This window comes from Brachypodium distachyon, chromosome 4, assembly GCF_000005505.3.
Source record: "Brachypodium distachyon strain Bd21 chromosome 4, Brachypodium_distachyon_v3.0, whole genome shotgun sequence".
NCBI classification, from domain to species: Eukaryota; Viridiplantae; Streptophyta; class Magnoliopsida; order Poales; family Poaceae; genus Brachypodium; species Brachypodium distachyon.
Window position 1 is genome coordinate 13709022 of NC_016134.3, and position 22750 is coordinate 13731771.

At 44.9% G+C, this 22750-nt stretch overlaps 2 protein-coding genes and 1 long non-coding RNA gene across 4 annotated transcripts; all 3 read left to right on the forward strand.

Moving 5' to 3' along the window:
• The first annotated feature begins 612 nt into the window (after positions 1–612).
• Positions 613–7585, forward strand: LOC106866907. Of its 2 annotated transcripts, none has more exons than XR_002966012.1 (3): positions 613–2039; positions 4150–4268; positions 7211–7227. XR_002966012.1 is itself a non-coding variant. In XM_024462869.1 (3 exons), the coding sequence occupies exons 1-2, from the start codon at positions 755–757 to the stop codon at positions 4255–4257; spliced, it is 1350 nt and encodes a 449-aa protein (XP_024318637.1). In that variant the 5' UTR covers positions 616–754; the 3' UTR covers positions 4258–4268; positions 7211–7585. The 2 variants fall into 2 exon arrangements, 1 of the variants encoding a protein (XP_024318637.1); XM_024462869.1 differs by having other exon boundaries at positions 616–2039; positions 4193–4268; positions 7211–7585.
• A 2449-nt stretch (positions 7586–10034) lies between these two features.
• LOC104584480 lies at positions 10035–13463 on the forward strand. The gene is made up of 4 exons (XR_002965872.1): positions 10035–10370; positions 10439–10546; positions 11578–12244; positions 13132–13463. It is a non-coding gene; the product is annotated as an uncharacterized LOC104584480 (long non-coding RNA).
• A 4245-nt stretch (positions 13464–17708) lies between these two features.
• On the forward strand, positions 17709–21964 carry LOC100842978. Its single transcript, XM_010239240.3, has 3 exons — positions 17709–19388; positions 20089–20164; positions 21655–21964. Exon 1 carries the CDS (start codon positions 18107–18109, stop codon positions 19193–19195), a length of 1089 nt encoding a protein of 362 aa, XP_010237542.1. The 5' UTR covers positions 17709–18106; the 3' UTR covers positions 19196–19388; positions 20089–20164; positions 21655–21964.
• Positions 21965–22750: the final 786 nt, after the last annotated feature.

The window sequence follows — 22750 nt, forward strand, 5'->3', positions numbered from 1 at the left end:
TCCTTCAAAAGATGAGGATTTGAAGGGGACATTTGAGGTGGGGGAGAGTGGAGGAGCCGCGTCCGCCCCTTGGTTCAACCGACGGCCTCCTTCTGTCTGTCTGCTTGTGCCTCCGGCCCGAGTGGTTCGGCTACTTTAGGGCACGGGGGGGATAGCGCCGAGTGACCAGGCACTATGCCCAGGGTATAGCGCCACGGCACGGGGCGCTACATGAGTGCGCATGGGGCCCGGCTTCGCCATGCTGGCACGAGTTTAACGCCACATTATAGGACGTTATACTGAGTGTTTAGCGCCTCATGTGCAGGCGCTAAGAAGAAGGATCAGATTTGTAAATTAGTTTTGCGCGGAATCCAGATTTCAAATTCCTTTCGACTTTGGGTCAATTTTGTCGATTTTCGCACACTTGACAGCGAAAACTCAAGAAACCGGTGACGTAGGCCGTCTGCACGAACACGCCACGCCACGGTTAACAGTACCAATTCATTTCCTGATCTATCCGCAGTAGACCGGAATAACTGACCTGCGGGTCCGACAGAAGGTCCACGATGCAGTACTCAGTGGAACGCGACCACGCACGCTACACTACCTGCTTTCGGCCGGCGAGCAGAGCACCACCCCGTATGCGAGCTGTGGGCTGGGCGCACCCAGTCCACATGAACCGGACCTGCCGACGAAGAGCAAAGCAGAACTCCCCTCTCTCTCGGCGTCCAGGTCCAGTAGTCCACCACCACTGCTTCGTCTCCGGCGCGCTGCAATGCCGCTGCTGCGCCTCCTCGGCTTCTCCGCCCGGGGCCTCCGCCGCTTGCACTCCACGGCCGCGGCGGCCATGGATTCGGATTCGAGCTGGTCGTGGTACATGCTGGAGAAGATGACGATGGCCGTCAGGTCGGCGGCGCCGGGCCCGTCCGTGGCCTTCGCCAACCCTCCGGGCGTCTCCAGGCTTCGGGTGCCCGCGCACTTCCTCGCCAAAGCCAGCCGACGCAGCCGTAGCCTCCCCTGCCCTGAACCTGAAGGCGACGTCGTCCTGCGACTCCACACCGCCCAGGCCAGCTGCTCCAGCCAGGACGGCCTCCTCCTCCTCAGCTGCGAGGACGTACGCCTCGGGGCTCCCGCCTTCGGCAAGCCGGGACCAGGCAACCGGGAGCGGCGGCTGGCCGGCATCACCAACCCCGACGGCTTCATCCCCGACATGACGCACTTCGTCCTCAACCCTCTCACCCGCGAGTTATCACCCAGTCTCCCGGACATCCAAGGCCCCAGGAACAGCTTCCAACTGGGCCTCCTTACCGAAGCCGATGGCGGGTGCGGGCCGCCGGACAGGTTCGCCGTGGCCAAGCTGGAGGACCGCTCGATTCTCCGATTTCTCTCGGAAACAGGGAAATGGGAGGATGCGCGGTGCTCCCCGTGCCAACTCCCGTCTGCGCGGCGGATTGTGCCGAACCAGGAGACGTTGGCCTGGAACGGCATGCTATGGTGGGTGGACGTGACCTGGGGCGCCGTCTTTGCTGACCCGTTCATCGACCGGCTGGAGCCCCGTTTCGTCGAGCTGCCCAGCGGCAGCGTACTGCCTGCGGACGCATTCGATGAAGTGTTCCGCCAATGGAGCCAGCTGCCTGACGCTGAAGAAGACATTTGGTGGATGCCGTTGCCGGTCATGTTCCGGCATGTGGGGGTCAGCGGGGGATGGCTGCGGTACGTCGAGGTGTCTCAGGAGGAGCCATTCGTGCTCAGCTCCTTCGCCATCGATGAAGATGGCAGCGGCTGGACGCTGGAGAACCGAGTGGTGCTCTGCCGGATATGGGCGGCCGCGGATGGAGCCCACCCATGGCTACCCTTGCGGGGGAAGATGACGCCACAGATTAGCGTTCTTCACCCGTTTGATTCCAATGTAGTCCACCTCATTGTCGGCGAGCACATCGTCGTCGTGGACATGGAGAAGCGTGAGGTTATTGGGCATTGTCCATGTCAAAGCAGTGACATCTACTTTGTACCATGCGTGCTTTCTCCTTGGCTTCCAACAACCCGGATCCCTTCGGCAGGTAGTCACTTGCTCGTTCATTTGCTTCAGTTTACTTGAGGTTGGGTGCATACTTCTGCAGTGAATGAATTGTCACCATGTTCAGGATTTGTTTATCAGTGTCCCTCCCATTCCTTTTGGGTTAAAAACGGTCCAAGTTCTCACCCAAACCATGTTATTGTCCCAAAGAGATAACTAAGATTGGAAGAATGCTTGGACTAGAAAAGTAAGCAAAGATCCCTATGTTGTGCTACCCTGTCCATAATATCAGGACAGACCAGGTGCTGAATCAGTTCTCTCTGACCAGGCAGTCAACCAGTTTATATAAATTGTATGGTTCCATGCCTTTAAAGATCAATTCCTTGAGCTTTATGACATCAGATTAACCCTATTTGCAATGAACAATCTATTTTGGTTGATAATTTTGCCAACTATGTGCTAACTTAACCCTATTTGCAATGAACAATCTATTTTGGTTGATAATTTGGCCAACTTGCGCTAGCTTTGCATTTATAATGCAGGAATAGTTGGATAGATCAATCCCCTTTATGTTGACAATTCTAACAATTTCTACAACTAGATTCCCGAATAACTTTTCTCTGTAGAACTAGATAATTAATAGCAATTGTGCTATCAGCCAATGAGTATTAAAGTTTCCGAAGAGGTATTGTGTAAATTGTGATTGTTTATTAGTTCGGTATATGAGGAATATAGTAAGACTGTTTGTAGAAAGCTGTAAAAAAAAGTACAATAAGACTTGAATACTTCAGAAATAAGTGTGTGGGAGAGTTGATACAAGTATAAAATTTATATACTGTTTATAGAAAGTGAAAAGACACAGAGCCATATTTACTCCGGAGTACATTAATTGTTTCGGCTAATACTATGTTAAGAGCATATCATGTGTTTTTTTTAATATTCTTGCAAATTCTATCTTTTTATATATGCTCTTAACATTAGTAGGATGTAGCAATGCTATCTTTTTATATAGAAAATGGAAGCTTGTCGTCCCAAACTTATTGCATATAGCAATGCTATCTTTTTATATAGAAAATGGAAGCTTGTCGTCCCAAACTTATTGCATATAGCAATGCTATCTAGATGCTTATAGCCAAAATTATTACTATATAGCAATGCTATCTAGAGCTCAGTTGTACGTAGTCCTACTGGTGATCCCCTTTCTCTTCTTGGGTTAAAAACGGTCCAAGTTCTCACCTAAACTATGTTTTTGCCCAGAGAGGTAACCAAGATGATATGGAAGAATGGTTGGACTAGACAAGTAACCAAAGATCCCTATGTTGTGCTTGTCCGTCTATAATATTAGGACAGAGCAAGTGCTGAACCAGTTCTTTCTGACCAGGCAGTCAACCAGTTTATATTAATGTATGGTTCCAGGCCCTTTAGCTTAGCCAACTATGTGCAAGCTTTGTATTTATAATGCAGGAATAGTTGGATAGATCAATCCCCTTTATGTTGACAATTCGACCAATTTCTACAACTAGATTCCCTGATAACTTTTTCTGTAGAACTAGATAATTAATAGCAATTGTGATGTCAGCCGGTGAGTATTAAAGGTTCCGAAGAGGTATTGTGTGATTGTTTATTGTTAGGTGTATGAGGAATATTGTAAGACTGTAAGACTGCACAAGAAATAAGTGTGTGGCTCTTTGAGAGAGTTGATACAAGTATAATATTTATATACTGTTTGTAGTAAGTGAAAACACACAGAGCCATATCTTGTAAATGTTCTGGTTCCTAACATGAGAAAGTGATTTGGACTTTCCCCATTTTATGAACCGACAATAGAACAATTGCAAAATTACATTAAGCTGATGCTCTTAAGCAACACTAGTTCTAAGGTGACAACGCCACCCATGCCTAGTACAAAATTCCTGGATGATGACATCCAAGATGTACCTGTCTGTAAACCCATATCACGCTGCTCCGTTCACTGCATGTGGGACCAGTTGCAGCCGTATAAATAACCTGCAAATGATTAAAGATCTTACACTCATCACATTGCTATTTCAAGATAATGTAATAGACCAGTATATCATAGATCAGTTATTATATGTAGTGCACCTATATATACATGTACAATTATACATTGTTATGCATTATTATGGTGGCAGGTGTTTGAATTCTTGTACCTGGCTCAAAAGAACTTCTTTTCAGGCAAGAAGGACGCCACAAAAAAGAAAACATTGGCAGATGTTCTGGTTCGCTCAGACAGACGCTAGAAGAAATGATGGTATCATCTCTTGTGACTTGTCTAATGCTTATTTATTGATCCATTCTTAGTGTATTTCATACTTCGATATGTTTAGGACCCTTTATTCTTCTTACATATATCTCTTACTTAATCCATGCTGTTTATCACATGCACAAAAAATGCAGTGCATATTTTTTCCAATGACTACTATGAATTGCACAAATATATCGGCGTCCTACTAACTTGGCATCACTTGAGTTCTAAGTTGTTTTAGTGGAGCGAATTGTATTTTGGCTACTCAAAATAAATACAGAATTAGATTTTTGTTTTGATGCCAGATGCTGTCATTGGTTAGGCAAACGCAAAATATCCATTTCATAGTACTGTGTTATAGCAAAACTTGTATTCCAGTGATGGTGCTTCTGAATTAATTTATTGGTGGCTGTTTCAGCATGGGCCTTTCGTCCAGGTGTATTAGTGTTTGTTAACTAGCAGGCATGATTAAGTGTATAATTCCAAATTAGGCAAGACATGATGTAGTTTATAAGGGTCTGATGTATGTTTAGCTATAAGCATTGTCATCATTATAACTGTTGTATTTCTTTTTCCTGAAAAATTGTCCACGATGAAGCCTGAAATTCAAGCTTTTCTATTTCTTAACCAGTGGTCACTCATAACTTTTTTAGAGGGAAAGGGCAAATCCCCCGTTTCATTTCTCACACGAGAAAGGAAACAACATTAAATAATGAAGTTCAAAGTTGTCAAATGGCGGAACCAGTTAAGGCTACCAGGTAATGCAGGGAAATTCAGATTACAAGCCACACATCTCCGCAGTAGACTCAATTCAGCGTGAGAGTTTGCTGGGCTTAATTTCATCGGAACAGTTCAGGCATCGACTTCCTCCTTCTCATTGCTAGCCAATCCTTGGTCTGCATTGTTATGTCCTGCAGTAGCTGTACCAAATGGTCCATTTATTGCCTTTTTGCACTTCGACACGGGGGCTGCCAGGTTTGGAAGCATGATGTAATCTCCCCCCAAAAAACCTGCATTGCCAGACCAAGATATTAGATCACAATACCCACAGGACAGCTGCACTCAACATATTAGTCAAGCTATATTGCAGCCATAGAGTACTATTTGTTCCAAGTTACTGCCAATATTCAGTTGTATCAAATCAGAGGCACCACTCCACATGATTTGAGCAATATGACGAGACAAAAACAAATGGGAAAGCATGATAGATATCAGATATAGATTTGTTCTGTTTGATACAGATGAAATATAGCTCCCATTGTTGGATAACAAGACTAGTGCCTCCTATCCATTGATCTTAGAACTTCACAGACCTTCCATTTCCAACATTCCAAAAATGGCCAAATTAAGCAGCTTTCCTGGCCCGTATATAGGCCCCCTTCTTTTCGGCTGGAGCTTCTCTGGAAGCCAGCTTCAGCTGAATTTCTCACACAAGCTGCTGCCCAGAGAAGCCCCAGAAACTGTTTACATTCCCTTCTTTTTGGCTTCTGGAATTTCAGTTCAGAACTTGCGCTAAACATGAAACTACTGCAGGTTCACGACGAGTTCAGCAAGCAACAGAGAATACACACTTAGATGTTAAATTTTCTTGATATACAAAAAGAGCCAAGATTGGAGGCTCACAATTTAGATCCAACCAATTTCTGAGATTTGTCAATGCCTAACATAAAAAAATTATACCAGAATCACAAGTTCACCAAGCAACGGAAATTTTACTAGAACCACTGAAAAAACACAGTATTGCTAGAGAACCAGAGGAGCTCGGCGACCTAGGGTGGGGAGGAACTCGGTTGACTAGGGGGCGTAGGACGGTAGGAGCTTGGGCAGAGGAGTCGGGGAGGAGGTCTTCTCATCCGGCGGCGCTCCGGGGAGGTCATGGCGGATCTACGGGCGGCGGTCTCTGGCGGAGGCTGGCGGTGAAGAGACGAGGTCCGGTGGCGGGGCAACGTCGTCCTGGAGCTCTCCGGTAGGGCTATGAGGTCGTGTTGGCGCTGACAAGGGGCGAAGTGCGGCGGCAGCGGATCTGGGGCAGCTGCAGCGGTTGAAGAGGGAAGAGGGAGGGGCGTAGATCCAGGAAGATGAGGGGAGGAGGGGAGGGGGCGGCGGTTGCGGGGTAGATGGGGATGGCGGCAGCCGGCGGTCGGGATGGAGGGGGTAGGCGGCCGGTTGCGGGGGAGATGGAGGGAGGTGGCGGTTGCAGGGTAGATGGGGATGGTGGCGGCCGGATCCGGGGTAGCTGATGAGGGGAGGAGGGGAGGGGGCGGTGGTTGCGGGGTAGATGGGGATGGCGGCGGACGGATCCGGGGGAGCTGATGAGGGCGGCGGCCGGCGGTCGGGATGGAGGGAGTAGGCGGGGCAGCCGGTTCCGGGGGAGATGGAGGGAGTTGGCGATTGACATGGACTCGGGTGTTAGGAAATAACGGTTCGCGGGTATAACTTGGCGGTGGCATTTTGGCTGTAAAAACGGTTCGCCGCGAGGGCAAGTCCGAAAATGCTACGCGGAGAAGCCCAAGAAACTGGTCCGGACCAGTTTCTCCTGGCAGCTGTTTTTACACATGATTTGGGTTGGGCTTCACCTGGCAGTTGGTGGGAAATTTTCTCTTCTTTTGGGCTTCAGCTGCCTGGAACCTAAAAGCTAGTCTAGAAATCCAAAACAAGGGGGCAATATAACCCCTTTCCAGAAAAGAGATACATTGGTAACATTGCAAGCAAAATATTTAGGTGTTGCCCATATGCCAAGTATAGTACTCCCTCTATCCGACTTATTTCAGGATGGAAAAAGAGGGAGTACTATAGTAGTGCTTGAGTGCTTCTTGTTTACTCAAATTGTTATGTCCTTTCCTATAGTGAACTCTTCGTGCAAAATTCATCTCATTCTCTTTATATGTTTATTGAAGCATCCAAAAGCTTAAAGTTTCTATCTTAACTTTTCTTATTTTATATTTCAGGTTTCTCAAGACTTAACAGAGATGCAGGTGATCTGAAGATTGAGAATGCTGATGATGCTAATCTGATGAACTCTCATTTTGCTGGAGATCTGGAAAAGCTTAGGTGTTTAAAGAGTTTAGTGACTAAATTTTAGGGGTAAACTTGAGAAGTTTGGCGTCGTTGTAGTTTGCTAATTAACTATCTACCTCATTTTGGTGTAAAATATGGGAGTTGTTTCGAGCTTCCAGTTCAAGCTGCCGAACTGGAACATCCCTCTGGCTTAGATTTACTTAAGCGTATCAGCATTTGCAAACAGAGATCTTTGCCTACTGTACCTGTCCCCAAAACAGTCTGAGATTGACATTTTTGATGAATTGATGACTTTCAGTTCACCATTGGCATGGATAACCGAAGATGCTCAAGACATGGTTTCTCCCTACGTTCCGACATCAATTCCGAAAGGACTCTTTGGCGCTTAACCGTGCTCCGTGGACGAAACTGGCGCAAAAAATCCTGGATGGGCCCCACCTTGATTTTCTTCCATGATTCCCTGCCTTATCTCTTCCGATAAAAAAAATCTGTTCCCACGATCCCCACGCGCATGATGCTTCTTCTTCTCTCCTGACTTTCTCTACCTAGCTGGAGCGACGAGGTGGGCGGCGGAGGTGAGACATGGCGAGCCGGAGCCGGAGCGGCGATGGCGACTATGGAGACAAGGAGGTGATGAGCCGCCGGAGAGGTTAGTCAGAGGTCGAACTTAGGGTTAGGGGGGGGGGTCGGCGCTGGAGAAGATGCAAGGTTCCCGGGGTTAGAGGGGTGGCCGGGGCGGCGACGGTTGTTGGAGATATGCCCTAGAGGCAATCATGTGATGATGTTATTTCCTATGTATTCATGAGTCATTGTTATTGTCCTTGAACATCATCACTGATATGTATCAATAAATACGTGATTTGTTTGTGAGACTATGTATTTTATGATGATTGTTCTAATGGTTCCTGGTCATTGAGGTTATGCGGACACATAACCTAGACTAGCAATGTGAATCAATATGATGACTATGTTTCACAAGTCATAGGGCAAGGTGTTGCCGACTGATAGCATGGACTAGACAATGAGATTGTTGAGTCGGACAGACCCGCACTGAGACACAACGAGATGACTGTTATTTGTTAGTCTAAATTACGATGTATATGCCAGTCCTAGACCTGAGGTCATCGCATAAGCTTGGGATGTGAATCGGCCTACTTAGGGGTTGCCAAACGCTACTCCGTAACTGGGTGGTTATAAAGGTAGCTTTCGGGTTTGCTGAGAAGCATGCTGCGAGTCATGGTTGATCAAGATGGGATTTGCCCCTCCTGTTCGGAGAGATATCTCTGAACCCTCTCGAGTGATCAGATTCGAAAAGCATGGCCATGCGACTTGGGTTAAGTGTTAACCCGTTCGGGAATTTGTATCACAGGAACGAGAAGAGAGTCGAGCTATCCACAAGGATGACAAGCACTCGCCTTGAGCTCGACACACATATCGTGAGGCAAAAGGAATGTTGCATATGACACATTGTATGGTTCGTCAATATACCTTGTGGTTACTCGGGAGTTGGCACGTGCTGCTAGGCGCCGCTACCAACTATCGACTTGAGTCGGTGCCGGTGGACGAGTAAGGTGTTACTCGGGCCCGTAGTCCGAGCTTGTAGTCGTGTCCGACTGACCGCGAACCTGAAGGGTCACACGCTTGAGGGGTGGGAACCGAGTTGGATCGGATCCAACTCGTATCGGGTTTAGACTCCTAACGGGTCTCAAGTGTTTGAGCCCACTAGGGACGTCTATATAAGTGGAGGAGACCAACCCGTCTAGGGTTACACCACTCCGAGACGCGAGTTAGATTCGGCCGTCACACCTCCACGCCCAAAGCCTTGCGATCGGATCTAGCAGTCCGCCGCACGGAGTTCCTCCCTGTACGTGTGGATACCTCGGAGGCGCTGCACCTGCGGCGCTTGGACGAACTGTTCGTGGGATCGGCGAGAAGGAGCAGGCTGTTCGACTACTCGGCATCGACACGCTACATCGACTCTACTTCCGCTATGGGTCTGCGCGTCTAGTGGTAATCCCGTGATCCATTATCTACAGCTTTGTTTCGGACGGAAGCGGTAGAAATTTTTATTTTGTGCTAGCGTAGCATACCGCGTTCCCCAACAGCAGTGGCAGATGGGGCAGGGCGGAGCGGCGAGGCGGCGCAGGAGCGCATCGGCCGCGGGTGGCGGTAGACAGCCGGTTGGGCTAGGGACGGCCAGCGGCTCTCTTCATGTCGTGGTGGAGGCTACCTGGTCGGGACGATCGCGGCGTTCACACCGGTCGGAAACCGTCCGCCAGTTAGGTCTCCCCAATCAATTCTCTAACAGACTTCTGGGATGTAAACGGGCAGCCGTTTAAGCCCGTTTAGCCCTCCAGGCCTTTGACAACGAAGAAAAAAAAATGCACGGGAAGAAGTGCTAAACGAGAATCACGGCGTCCAGACGCGCGCCGTTTACATCGCTGCTAACACTACGCCGAGCGGACAAATTTCTGACGGGCGAAATAGTGTGCGTGGCGGGGATCACTTGTCGACAGGAAGGTTGGGAGTACTTTCCAGCCGGTTGCAGAAATAAGCGACACGAATGTATGTAACCGTCAGGAATGCGTAATTCGTTCGTGACGGTCGGACGTCAAGAAACGTTTCGAGGCCGTCGGGAACGAATTTCAGAGCGATGCGCGGGCCTTCTGCGCGCGTGAGCGGGGAAAATTTTGGTCTTTTCGCGCGAAGAAACGGGCTTTCCTGACGCGGGCCGTCACGAACGAACTTTGAGTTGGTAAAAGGAAAAAGGAACAACCGGTCAAAATCCCTAACACTCTCTCGTTCTTCTCTTCCACCACGCTGCCCAGCTCGGCCGATCTTGCGCTGCCTCTGCTTCCACATCACGCACCCATGGCGGGCCGCTCCGCCGCCGAGCCCTGCGTCACGCGCCGCCTCCTCGCTCGTCCGGCTAGCCGCCTCCTTCTCACATCGACCCCCTCCCCTTCTCCACCTTCTCCCCCAGCCCCCCAGTTCTTTCCCTTCTAGTGTTGCCCGGCGGACGTCCCGGCTTCTCCGGCCAAGATCGCTCGTGAGCCCGCATCCTTCCGGCTCCAGTAAATTTGCTCCGAGGTAAACTCTGTCTCAATCAATCTCTTACTTCGTGTTGTTGACTCAAGTTGATCTGAGCTACGATTCAGGCCTCAGATCCCCAGTAGCTGCTGCAACTGCCCTTCCTTCTCTCCAGCCAAGGTTCCCAGGTGCACCATCTCTCTCCCGCGAGAAGACTTCTGCAGTTCAGCCTTCAGGTACTGCTCCCAAGATGTATATGTTCAGTCATCGTTAACTTATTTTACGGCGCAGCTGATATTGTTCACTAGAAACAAGGACATTGTTTAACACCGGCACTCTAACTGAGATAAAGCATGTTTGTTTTGTCATTTTCATATGTCATTGATGGAGTGCACGAGCCATGGAGGTTATTTTAAACCTTGCCTGAATGTTACTTTTATGATCCCAATATGTTCTGTATGGCATGGATTATGAAAAGTCTTCTTCCATTGGAACTATTGTAGCCTGCGGTTGGAATTTGGTTGTCATTTAGGAATTTAATGATTTTCTGTAACCTCTTACTCTGAACAGAGCTATATTTCTTGCTTTTGTTCTGTCGACAATAGGTATTTTCAATTTCAGACCATAATTAAGCTGTAGATTTCATACCTAATTAAACTCTATATTTCTACATTAGCAGCACTCCGGTCAAAACCAGGTAGACCATAATTAAGTGCCTGTATCCAATCTCCTTTGGGTGCTGATGGATGTAGGCATATTCTTCTCTTCTGCTGACCTTTCCCAAAGCCCATATGCTTAACCTCAGTAGTGGTGGAAACAAAGTATTGCCTGCTAGAATCTGTGGCGTAACTAGAAGCAGAAGAGGTTGGTTATTTCTGAACATTGCCATGTTATCACTTACCGGAGAGAAGCCGCAATTTGCAAATGATGACACTGCTGTGATCACAGAGAACGTGCATATCTTGATATCTTTACTCTTCAGTAGATATCTTGCATCAGAGTTAATCCACAGGTAGATGGTAGAGAATATAGTGTAGTACTCGCTTATGGTGTCTTGCATATCTTGGTATCTTTACTCTTCAGTAGATATCCACAGGCAAAATATGTAGTACTGGCTTATGGTACTACATGCTAATTTGCCAATTGACATGTTAAAAGACAACAACTATTAGACCTGTATTTAGTGCTTACTCTCAATTTAAACTTATATTTTTTCTCACACTTGTTAATATTTGAGGTTAAATTATTTTATTGCTTGCTGTTGTAGGTCCAGTGCATGAGTGCTAAGTGTGCAACTCAGAATTAAGCAATGGCTGATAGAGACTGGATGTATAGTGGTTGGAAACGTGGTAAACCAACAGATGAGTGGTATGAGAACACAAAGGAATTTTTAGATCTTGCCTTTTCTAATCCAAATGTAGTGCAAAATGGGGAGATTAAGTGCCCGTGCTCAGATTGTCAAAACTACAATAGGAAGAACAGAGATGGTGTGGAGTTAGATTTGTGTCATTTTGGTTTCAAGAGAAATTACACTGTTTGGACAGAACATGGTGAGAGACGTGTCCATATCACAAACCATGCATTTGTTGAAGTGGGTGATATGGTTAGGATGGACAACATGGTCGCTGACTTATCAGCTAGTGAAGGTGCAATAAGGAAGTCAGAGATTCTTGCAGTTGCTAAACACACAACATTAGGTCAGCAAACTCTGGACTTCCTGATTTATTGAGGAGGAACCGGCAACTGGAAAAGAAGTGCAAAAAAATTGATATTGTGACAAAACATCTCAAAGTAAGATATCTCATTTGTATACATACAATTTTGTTACTTTGCTGTAAGCTGAACCACTATTTCGACTACAACTCCTATATGCTAAATCTGGACTTCCTGTGCCCGAAGACCTGGAAGATGACCTTATGGCCGATGGTGATCATGTAAGCAGCTATGTTAGGCCTAAGTCTTCCATGCTGTCCATTAGGTTCGCTTGTGAAAAAAATCCTCTAGATTACTGTTTTTTTTAGGATAGATTACTGTTTTTTATTACAATCCAGATATCATTCTCATATTATCCATTATGTTCCTCGTGTTTACAGTTTTTAGATGTCAACGTGTTCCTCTTTTAGATGCATTCGTGGATTAAGTTATCTGCAGGTACAGGTATTTAGATGCTTCATCCAGATCTGCTATGGCCGCTCCATGAGAATTAAAAGAGTGATTATCCTTTATTGGTTAGCACTTTTAGAACCTGTCCAGGAGCTGTGTGCACCTCCCAATTCTTGACTCCACTCATCCCATATAATCCTTCTCCACTACCAAAATCTGGAGTTACAGACCTGTTTGGCAATCAACTCTAACTCCAAGATTCAGAAGAAAAAAATTCAGGAATTTTTTTGCACAAACCTGCCGTTGTGGCGCGGTTGGCTGCTGTATTCTTGTTCTAAACCTGCTGCTGCCGCTGCCGCTGATGGTTGCTGTTCCAAGAGAATATTGCACAAGGTTTTTTTTTACTGGGTCAATTTTTTTGGAGCCTGGACACGTCAAATTGATGTACAGAATGCATCATTTCTCTGATTTGTATTCTGAATTTTTTCTCACAACTTTTCTACCTAGAATTTTTCTGTTTGAGCTCCTGTACGTACTATACTTTGAAATGCAATTAATCCCTTTCATTTAGCTGTTTAGGCTTTCTTAATGTACTTGCCAGCATAAGGTAGTCATTTGAGTTGTGTGGTGATATTTATTTACCTTTTGTTGGTGTTTCTGCAAATTGCGATGTTTGTAAGTACTTATTGGACATAAACTCATAGCTTTGTTCTTTTAGGTATCTTCCCCATACCAAGACGACGTTGATACTCCGCTGACCGGATCGTCCCATGCCAAACATCATGCTCATACTACTCCCCAATCAAGACAACATGGTGCTACTCCACAACACACTCCTAATGATTAAGATGGCCAAGCATAATGACCACTTATATTTGATGTAGCATGTTGTAGTTGTTCTTTTGTGAACTTGATTGCTATCCTCAGTTAGTGTGATCTTGTCTGAACTTGTATTTTGTGAACATTGGTGGATGTCAATTGAAGTGTGTGATCTGTACTATTATGTGGTCAGTTTGGAAATATATATCTGTCTGTCTTTCAAATTCCGAATTAAATTATCCACACAGATTTTCGTAAAATTGTTTCCATCCAATAGTATTTTCCTGACGGCCACACCCTCTCCGGATGGCCAGCTGTACTGTCAGGATGCCAACCGCAGCTGCTCAAAAGAGCACATTCCTGACAGATGAACATTCAAAACAATCTTCACGGTCGCTTTCCTGATGTTTGATCCTGGCGGCCGAACCGTCACGATCATGTTGGATACTTGGATGGATAAAACCCGATCTACCATCTCTATGTGGCTAAATGCCGGCAGCCAGCATAAACATATTGCCTCCTGCGTGTTGGAACTAGTGAAAGGTGATTGTACGTTTAAGCAATATAAGAGGTTTTCAAAGACAAGAGTAAATATTACGGAATCCTTATTATTCGAACTTATAGTACTGTATCGAAAAATCACAATTTCTGCACTTTTTCTCACATAATGCGACTATAATACTTAATCAATTACGCGAAACTGAAATTTTGTCACTTAAGCAAGTTAACACCAGATCTGACAAGTGGATCCCACTCGTCAGCATGTATACAAGCAAAAAAAACACGGTTTGCAGACGGGTTGATTCAGATCTGAGATCTTGGTCGAACCGCCCGGCAAGAGTTCGAGCATCACCGCTTCGGGCGGCTACTGCGCCCCGGTCGTGAAGGACGCTGGGACAACCGCGTGGAGGCACACGACATGTGGCGCGTCCATGGCGAGCCTGAGTATCTCGACCTCGCGGGCGGCGGTGTTGAAGAGCTTGAGCACGACCAGCGGCTGTGCGGCCTGAATAAATGGTGTTGCCATTGTCTGCGAAAGGAGTGAGATTGGGTCAAAGTTAGAGAGATGGAAGCCAGCCTCGGAGGTTCCGAAAATAAAGGTTACGTGATACTCAAGAAATTTTGTAAATCCACCACGTTGAAATCCAAACGGTTTTTTTATTGGTAGTTCAACGTGGTCGCCGTGTCAATCATTTTGACGGTGCCGAATAGCCAATATTAAGAGCAGACCTTCGCGAGAGGTAATTTTCAACTACTTCCTCCGTCTCATATTACACATAATGCGTCCATCTATAGGAGTAGAAACATAGGAAAAGAATGCTTCATGATTACACATAATTTACGGAGAAATCTTCATAAGAAAATGTCTCAACTAACATGAGTTAATTCATTTTTATGAATCATAAAAGATGAGGAAGAGCAGAAAAGTGTGAACATTTCCCACCCCTTCCTTTATATATTCCATATTTATCAATATATCAATTTATCAATATATATTTCTTTCCTATGGTGCATCGCTGCGACAATTTGAAGTTTTATGGGTATAGCCTATAGCTGTGCCTGCGCCATCGTGCTCAATTAGTAATTTATGAAAATTAGTAATTTCAATTGTTTCTGATGACAATGCAAGCATTTAGTTGATCTTTCTGCACATCTAGTAGTATTTTGTTAGTAACCAACAAATTCAGGCATTTAGCTAACAGCAATTTACCTTTGCCTGCGTATGTTCAACACAATGATATAGTAGATGGGCAAACATCCCATTACATTGCCTGCAGTAATGATATGCTACCTGAATTTAAAAAAATAGGCTTGGCATCTTTGAACAAAGAATTTTGAAATTATCTTTACGAGGACTGGAATATCGTAGGAATCTTCATTTATTTTTGTCATTTTGTGTGGTTGAGAACTCCAGATGATGGGTATGTAAGTACAAGTAGTGATATATTAATGTACATCAGGAAAGGAATTGAAATCTGTACCCTGCTCGCACTACTAAATATGATGGTGTGTAATGACATTTATATTCCACCAAAGGAATTTAGTCATGTTTAACTTAAAGTTTGCCAATTTGGTACAGAAGTCAGAAACCTGACATACTATCTAGAACATGCAAGGCTGGAGCACTACTCGTCGTGTTAGATAAAACTGTAGATTTACACTCATAAGGTTGAAGTGCCCATTTTCCCACTCAAAGGGATGAACTGTCTAGGATTATTCTTTTTTATCTCCATAAATCCGAGTTTCCCCCTGATTTTCCACTCCTGTGAATTTCTAATTCTTGACCCTCAGATCAGCATCTCACATCCATCTGGTTACATAAGTGAGGCAGTTTTGAGTGGGAAATTATGATTTTCCTCATTGGTGACCTTTGTAGACCTTCATGCAACACACCAACCCTGATGTAATTTAGAATATATAGCAGTTGTCTTTCCATGAATTTTCTGTAGACCTGATCATACAGAGATGCATGAAAAAGAAGTTGAGCAGATCACATGTTAGCTGTTGTCTTTCCATTTATTTTCTGCAGACCTTGTGACCCACAGATCCATGACAACAAAAAGTTTAACAGATCACATTCTTGGTCTGCATACTAGTGATCAAGATCTACATGTTCTTCAAAAGATCAAGAAAATATCCAACTTGTTTTTTCAATGGAATAAATAGTCTTAGATAGAGGTAACAAGAATTGCAGACACCAGTTTATATAACCATCTCTCAGCTCACCATTATACGACTTGTGACATCTTAGAAGAAGAAACAAACCTTTATATGAGCAAAAAAGGTAGGAAAATATAAATTTGGTTGTCTCATTTCGATATGAATGAGTGGATGTATGCCAAATCACTTCTAAAAGATGGAAACTTAGATAGCCGTGGACTGTAAACGGTATTCTTTCTGTCGATACTCGATAGCATGATGACTAATTAGCCTTGCATATGTTCTGCCGCACATAATAAATACACTGCATCTCGTAAAGAAAAAGATAATAAATCACTATATACTGAAGAAAATGAGTGCTAAAGTATGAAGTGAGGATCTCGCCTGCCATCTTACTTTAACAAATTTGTAGTTTGTTGCACTCTATAAACATAATTATTTGGCAGCTTAACATAAGAAGTATTTATCTCAAATTGAGGGCTTGCTCAAACCTACTCAAACATCTGCGTGTTCTTTTTTTGCAAACACCTGCATGTTCTTTCTTTGCACAAACAAACATCTGCATGCCAAGAGCTTGTTTAGGCATGCCCCCGCGATGGCAGTTAATAGTGCTCGGCGGTGGCAAACTCGCAGTTAGTAGCTGGTGGAAAACTGTTTTCTCTTTTTTCTGAAATATTATCACCTTGAAGTTGAAGCTTCATACTATCACTTTGAAATATTTTTGTGAACGCATATTATAACCTTGAAACTGAAGCTTGATATTTCTTAACAAGTGATCATGTATGGATAATGAGCAAGCATATTATTCCATATGATAACTCACTTTATTTTTTCTTTAAATCTTGTAAAGGCACAAAGATGGACTATTAGGATTATTTCTGTTTACTCATATATATTTTTGTCCTTTATATCAATCACTCACCAAAATGTTTATTCAGTGTCCCTGATGTTTATTGTTTTTATTTTTCAGGTTTCTTACAACAGGGTGCCACAATCAATTACGTAGTAGGAATGAAACCGATTGGTAGTTTGCGCAAACTCTCGTTTTGGGTAAATTTTGGAGAGAAGTTTGGATTGCTCGGAATGTATTGATCAAGCTACGTTATCACGTTTTGAGAGCCGTTTCGAACTTTCTGTTCACAGTAGAACAACACTGCAGTAGAATCACTCGATTAAACCAGCATGTAACGACCAATATTGTGGAGCAGCATACATGCTACGGTTACTATGCGTCCCCATGTTTAATTCTGCTATGACAAAAACATTATTTAGGGATCAGTCTCTGCTTAACGTACATCCTCTACATTATGAAAAACATGTGATGATTGTTAACAAATCATTAGTTATTGTGTGATGGTCTTTTGTAACTACATGCACATAGTAGCTAGATGCATTCTCGATATATATTTAGGACAGTAAAACTGGACAGTCTCCCAGCCCTCTCACGCCCCCAGCTTTCCTGACCGTCTGATGTATCTTTTGGGCATGTAACCTATTTTTTCTTTTTATTTTAAAATCTGAAAAAACCATAGTAATAAAATAGCACTCCCTTCGATTCATAATAAGTGTTAATAAGTATCGCTGATTTAGTACAGACCAAGGGCTGAAATTTCAAACACTCATGGTTTTTAAAACACACAATCAAATGAATAAAATAAATTCCATATAACATAAGTATTTTTGCATTCATGTATGCTGCAATTAACACATGTCATAGTTTTTTGAAAGGCTGCTTTCAATTGATTACTTCTTTGTTTTCTATAGTACGTACAGAATTTCGGGAATACCCTTGATCGTATCTGAATGTCCAATCAAGTTGCAATTTTGCAAATTCACAACACAAGACCAATTGAAACATTTCAAAAAAAATTAGGGGAGGAAAGGGGAATCTCCAGGAGGAGTGGGAACACTCGATGACTCGAGAAACCCGGTGACTCGTGAACAAGAGGCCTCGCCAAAGGTGCAAAAGCTTTCAGATGAACTAATTCCAGTAGACCAAGGACACTGACACCTGGGTATGCAGGAAACTCACGCTGTGGAACACGTCCACGCGCGATACTAGGCTGCTTTCGGCCGGCGTCCGGTCCACCACTCCTCTAGTCCTCTGGTTCGAGCCCTTCTCTGGCCTCTGCGTGCACCCAATCCACATGAACCGCACCCGACGACGGAGCCCGTAAATCCCTCTCCCCTCTCTCCGGCGCTCGCTCGCCGCCATGCCGCTCCACCGCCTCCTAGCAGCTGTCTCCGCCCGCGGCTTCCGCCGCTCCCTCTCCACGGCCGCGGCAGCCACGGATTCGCGCCGGGGGGCCTCGTGGACGTGGTACTTGCTGGATAAGACGACGATGGCCGCCGGGTCGGCGCCGGCCCCGGAAGTGTCGTTCGACAGCCCTCCGAGCCTCTCCCAGCTCCACGTGCCCGAGCACCTCGCCAAGCACAGCTGCGGCCTCCCGCTGCCGGACCCCGATGACGACGTCGTGCGGTTGCTCGCCTGCAAGGCCTGCTGCTCTAGCCAGGACGGCCTCCTCCTCCTCAACATCCATGACATCCGCGTCGCGGCTACCATCGTCGCTAGGCAGGGCGCCGAGCAGGGCGGCGACCGTGTTCGCCAATTCACCGGCCTCGCCGACCTCAGCCAGCTCCCCGGCATGTCGCACTATGTCTTCAACCCTTGCAACCGCGAGATTTCGTCCTGTCTCCCGGAAATCGAGGGCCCGAAGAAGATCCTGGCCGGCTTCAACCTGGGGCTCCTCACGCGGGCTGGTTCCGGGGGGTTCGGGCCACCGGACAGGTACGCCGTGGCCGAGATGGAGGGTCGCCTGATGCTCCGGTTTCTCTCGGAAACAGGGGAGTGGGAGATTTTGGAGGGCTCGCGGTGCCAGCTCCCGGCTGGTCGGCCGCGGTTGTTGCCGAACCAGGAGGCGGTGGCCTGGAATGGCAAGTTGTGGTGGGTGGACCTGACCTTCGGCGCCATCTGCGCCGACCCGTTCAGCGACCGGCCGGAGCCCCGTTTCGTCCAGCTGCCGAGCGGGAGCATGCTGCCTGCGCACATACACGAGAAAGGAGTCGACGAAGTGGTCCGCCGAGCACTCAATTTCAACCTTGAGGGTTCCATCCTGGAGCCGCACATGTACCGGCGCGTGGGGGTCAGCGGGGGATGGCTGCGGTACGTCGAGGTGTCCCACAAGGAGCCATTCGTGCTCAGCTCCTTCAAGCTCGACGCTGACGGTAGCGGCTGGACGCTGGAGCACCGCGTGGCACTCAGCAAGCTTTGGGCGGATGGAGGCCACCCATGGCTCCCCTAGCAGGGGGAGACGACGCCGCAGATCGGTGCTCTCGACCTGGCTGAGGCCAATGTCATGTACATCAATGTCGGCAAGCACATCGTCTGCGTGGACATGCACAAGGGGGTGGTTACGGGGCATTCTCCGGTTGGAGGGAACAACGATGCTTTACCTTGTATCATTACACCTTGGCTTCCAACAACCCGGATCCCAGGTTTTAAGTACTCACTTGTTCTATTAGGTGTACCTCACTAGATTATAGCTAACTATGCTGTGCGAATTGTTTGGCGGGTCGTCATGGACACTGTTTTTTTAGGTGTGCCTCACTTGGTACATCTTTATTAAGCCAAATAGTCCAATATTTGCAATAAGCAATCCATTCTGGTTCATAAGATGGCCAACTCTGGACTTGCTTTGTACTTATAATGCTGGAATAGTTGAATAGAGCCACCCTCTTTTTATTGACCATTTGAACTATTTGTGCTACTATTTGATTTCCTGAGAACGTTTCTTCTGTACAACTAGATAAAAATTGCTTAAATTATTTTGGCATATGTTCATTATTATTGTGCCATTTGAACAAAATTACATGAAGCTGACCTCTCAGCCAGCACTAATTTTAAGATGACAACACCGTGTCTGCCAATGTAGCTGCCTGTACAACCATATCCCGCTGCTCTGTTCACTGTATGTAGGATCAGGATCGCAGCTAATTGGCAGACATTTATCCTGCAAAGGATTAGAATACGCTTATCAGATGCATTGTCATTTTGACATAACAAAATAGACTAGCGTATGGCAGCTCAATTATTATATGCAGCGCACCTATACATGTACAGTTATAAATTGTTATGTGTTATTATGTGGGCTGTAGTTCCGATTATTGTACCTTGATCAAAGGAACTTGTTTTCAGGCAAGAAGGATGCCACAAAAAAGAATACATTGGCAGATGTTCTGGTTCGTTCGGACAGACGCCAGGAGAAATGAAGGTATCAATCTACCAGCCAATGCATCTCCTGGCTAATGCTTTACCCACTCTTACTATTTGTCATATAATCACTTGTTTACGCTGATGTGTTCTTACAAATATCTACTATGTATTGCTCAATATAATGGCATCCTGGTAACCTGTCATTGCTTGAGTTCTAGTTGGTGATTAGTGGAAAGAATAATATTTTTGGAACTCAAAGTACTTACAAATTAATTCTCAGTATTGATGCTAGGCACCATCTTTTGTTTGACAAAATTCCATTTCACAGTACCTAATAGGAACAACTTGTACTGATGGTGCTGCTGAAAATTAATGATTGCTGTTTTTTTATCATGGACCTTATTACTGTCATTAATGTTTCTTAACTGGTAAGCATGATTAAGTACAGAACTACAAACTAGGAAAGATATCATGTAATGTATATGATACCAATATACAGGGGCGGAGCCAGCGATGAGATGCACCTAGGGCAACAGCCCCAGTTGTCCTAGGACTATCTCCGTCACTGCCAATATATGCTTAGCATTGTCATCGTTATGACTATGTAATTCTTTTTCTTGAAATATTTCCGATAGTCAAGCTTTGAAATTCAAGCTTGCTACTTCTGTAATTTTCTGCTTCAATCTACATGGTAGGAAATAGACATGTTTCCCTTATGCCAAATGTTTTCACAAATTGTTGTTTTTCTATAGCATTCTTGTTTTTTTTTGCAAAATCTATCTGATTATATTCATATGTATACTAAACTAGCAGGGCTGCCTGTGCAATTTGCGCACCAAGATTTCTTTGGATTAGTTGCTATATTCTGATGTTGTCTGATAATATAGTTTGTTTGAAAATATTTTGAATTTCTCATCTCCATCTCTAGGAATATGATTTGATTTAGAGTTTTAGAATGCATATTAGTCGCATAATAGCTTTTTTGTTGAAAAGGAGGGAAGCCCCTGGCCTCTGCATCGACTGATGCAACGTAATAGCTATAAAACATACTATAGAGAGATTCATTTGGGGTGTACCATAATAACTATTCCGGCAGGCACAATAGTAACTTTTGCTAATTTCCACATAAATGTTGTCATGCCAGTGCCCTTAAAGATCAATCTCCTGACTTTTATGATATCTGCGGGGAACGGTCTGTTCTGCTTCATAGTTTAGCTAATTCTAGGTGGCGTTTGTCTTTTAAAAGATGGTTGAATGAAGTTTACAATCCAAGTTACACTCCATGCTTGACAAGTTATTTACTGTTGTCTTGAGGCACAATGAGCAAGATAATATTCTCAGCTCAGATTTTGACAAGTTATTTACTGTTGTCTTAATGCGATCTCAGCTGCCTAGGGAAAGCTATCTTTTATTGCAAAGCTAGAAAGTTATACCATTTCTTCATCTGGTAGGTTAAACATTTTTCTGCGCTCTGTGTGTGTGTGACACATTGATCTTGATTCATTTCGAAGTTATCTGCTTATTCTTTAAAATTCAAATATTGAGCAGGGATGCACAGGAATGACACCCTTGAGGACAACAAGATGCTAGGGACAGTGGCGTCAGTCTATTGGCGAGGGGTGATGGACATAATGGGGTGGTTTCATGTCTTGATGCAACGATGTTGCTCTCTTGGGTGAGCTGTAATAGGATATCTGGTTTGCTGTTTTCCCAGAGTGTGACCGCACCTGAGGTTACGATAAACTTGGTCCCTTTCAGGCTACCAAACTGTTAGATTTCCGGTGCAAACTCTGAACCCTGAAACCGAACCTTTTTTGTTCTGTTATGCAAGAGTAATGGGATCTTAGTTATGGCTCAACTTTAGCCCCATATCTGCTAGCCACTTGGCCCATTTCCCAAATGCATGGTTTTAGCAAATGGTGTGCAGACTGGGGCATCGGCCATGTATTCATCTCTAGTTGCAGCCTTTCATTTTCAGGAAGCTAGCATCGATCATCAGCACTGCCGAACTGATTTGCATTTGGAAAAATAAAAATGTGTCCTCCATATTCATCTAGACGGTTATATGTGAGCCAAATGTGTCAACATTTTCAACTTAATTTCCTCTTGACATTCATCCTCAATTGAATCCTCAGCTCCAAGAGTTTGCAAGTTCTGAAATATGTTGGTCTTGGAGACTTGTAACTTAATTTTTGGGGCTCCAGACTTAATAACGTAGTGATGATCTTAATACCGTGGATCCTGAAATATGTACATCGCAATGCCCAGGCTAAGCTAAGGATCTTATTTTCTCTTTTATGAAACGTAGTGATGATCTTAATACCGTGGGCAAGTGATATTCCAATTTACTTGATGTATGTTGCACGTGTCATTGCTAGGTTGGCACTTGGCAGCCAGGCTCAATTTCCAATTGTATAGTCTCTCCGTCCCATATTAAATAACTTTTTATTTGTAAATTATGTAGGGATCAATCCTCTAAATATTTACTTCTTATTTAAAACCTAGAAACTATTTAAAACTCAAAGCAGTTCGAAACCAACTCAATAAATGCCACAAAATTAAAATCTTCATTATCTATCACTCTGAACCAAAAGTAAAAATAAATGATATTAGCAACTTAAACAATGCTTTTGTCGAAGGTCCG

Bases quoted from the DNA above. Each gene is read 5' to 3' on its own strand.
- LOC106866907 (XM_024462869.1), top strand. From the start codon at position 755: ATGCCGCTGCTGCGCCTCCTCGGCTTCTCCGCCCGGGGCCTCCGCCGC. The intron at 2,040-4,192 runs GTAGTCACTTGC...ACTTCTTTTCAG, and splicing joins AACCCGGATCCCTTCGGCAG to GCAAGAAGGACGCCACAAAA.
- LOC100842978 (XM_010239240.3), top strand. From the start codon at position 18,107: ATGCCGCTCCACCGCCTCCTAGCAGCTGTCTCCGCCCGCGGCTTCCGC.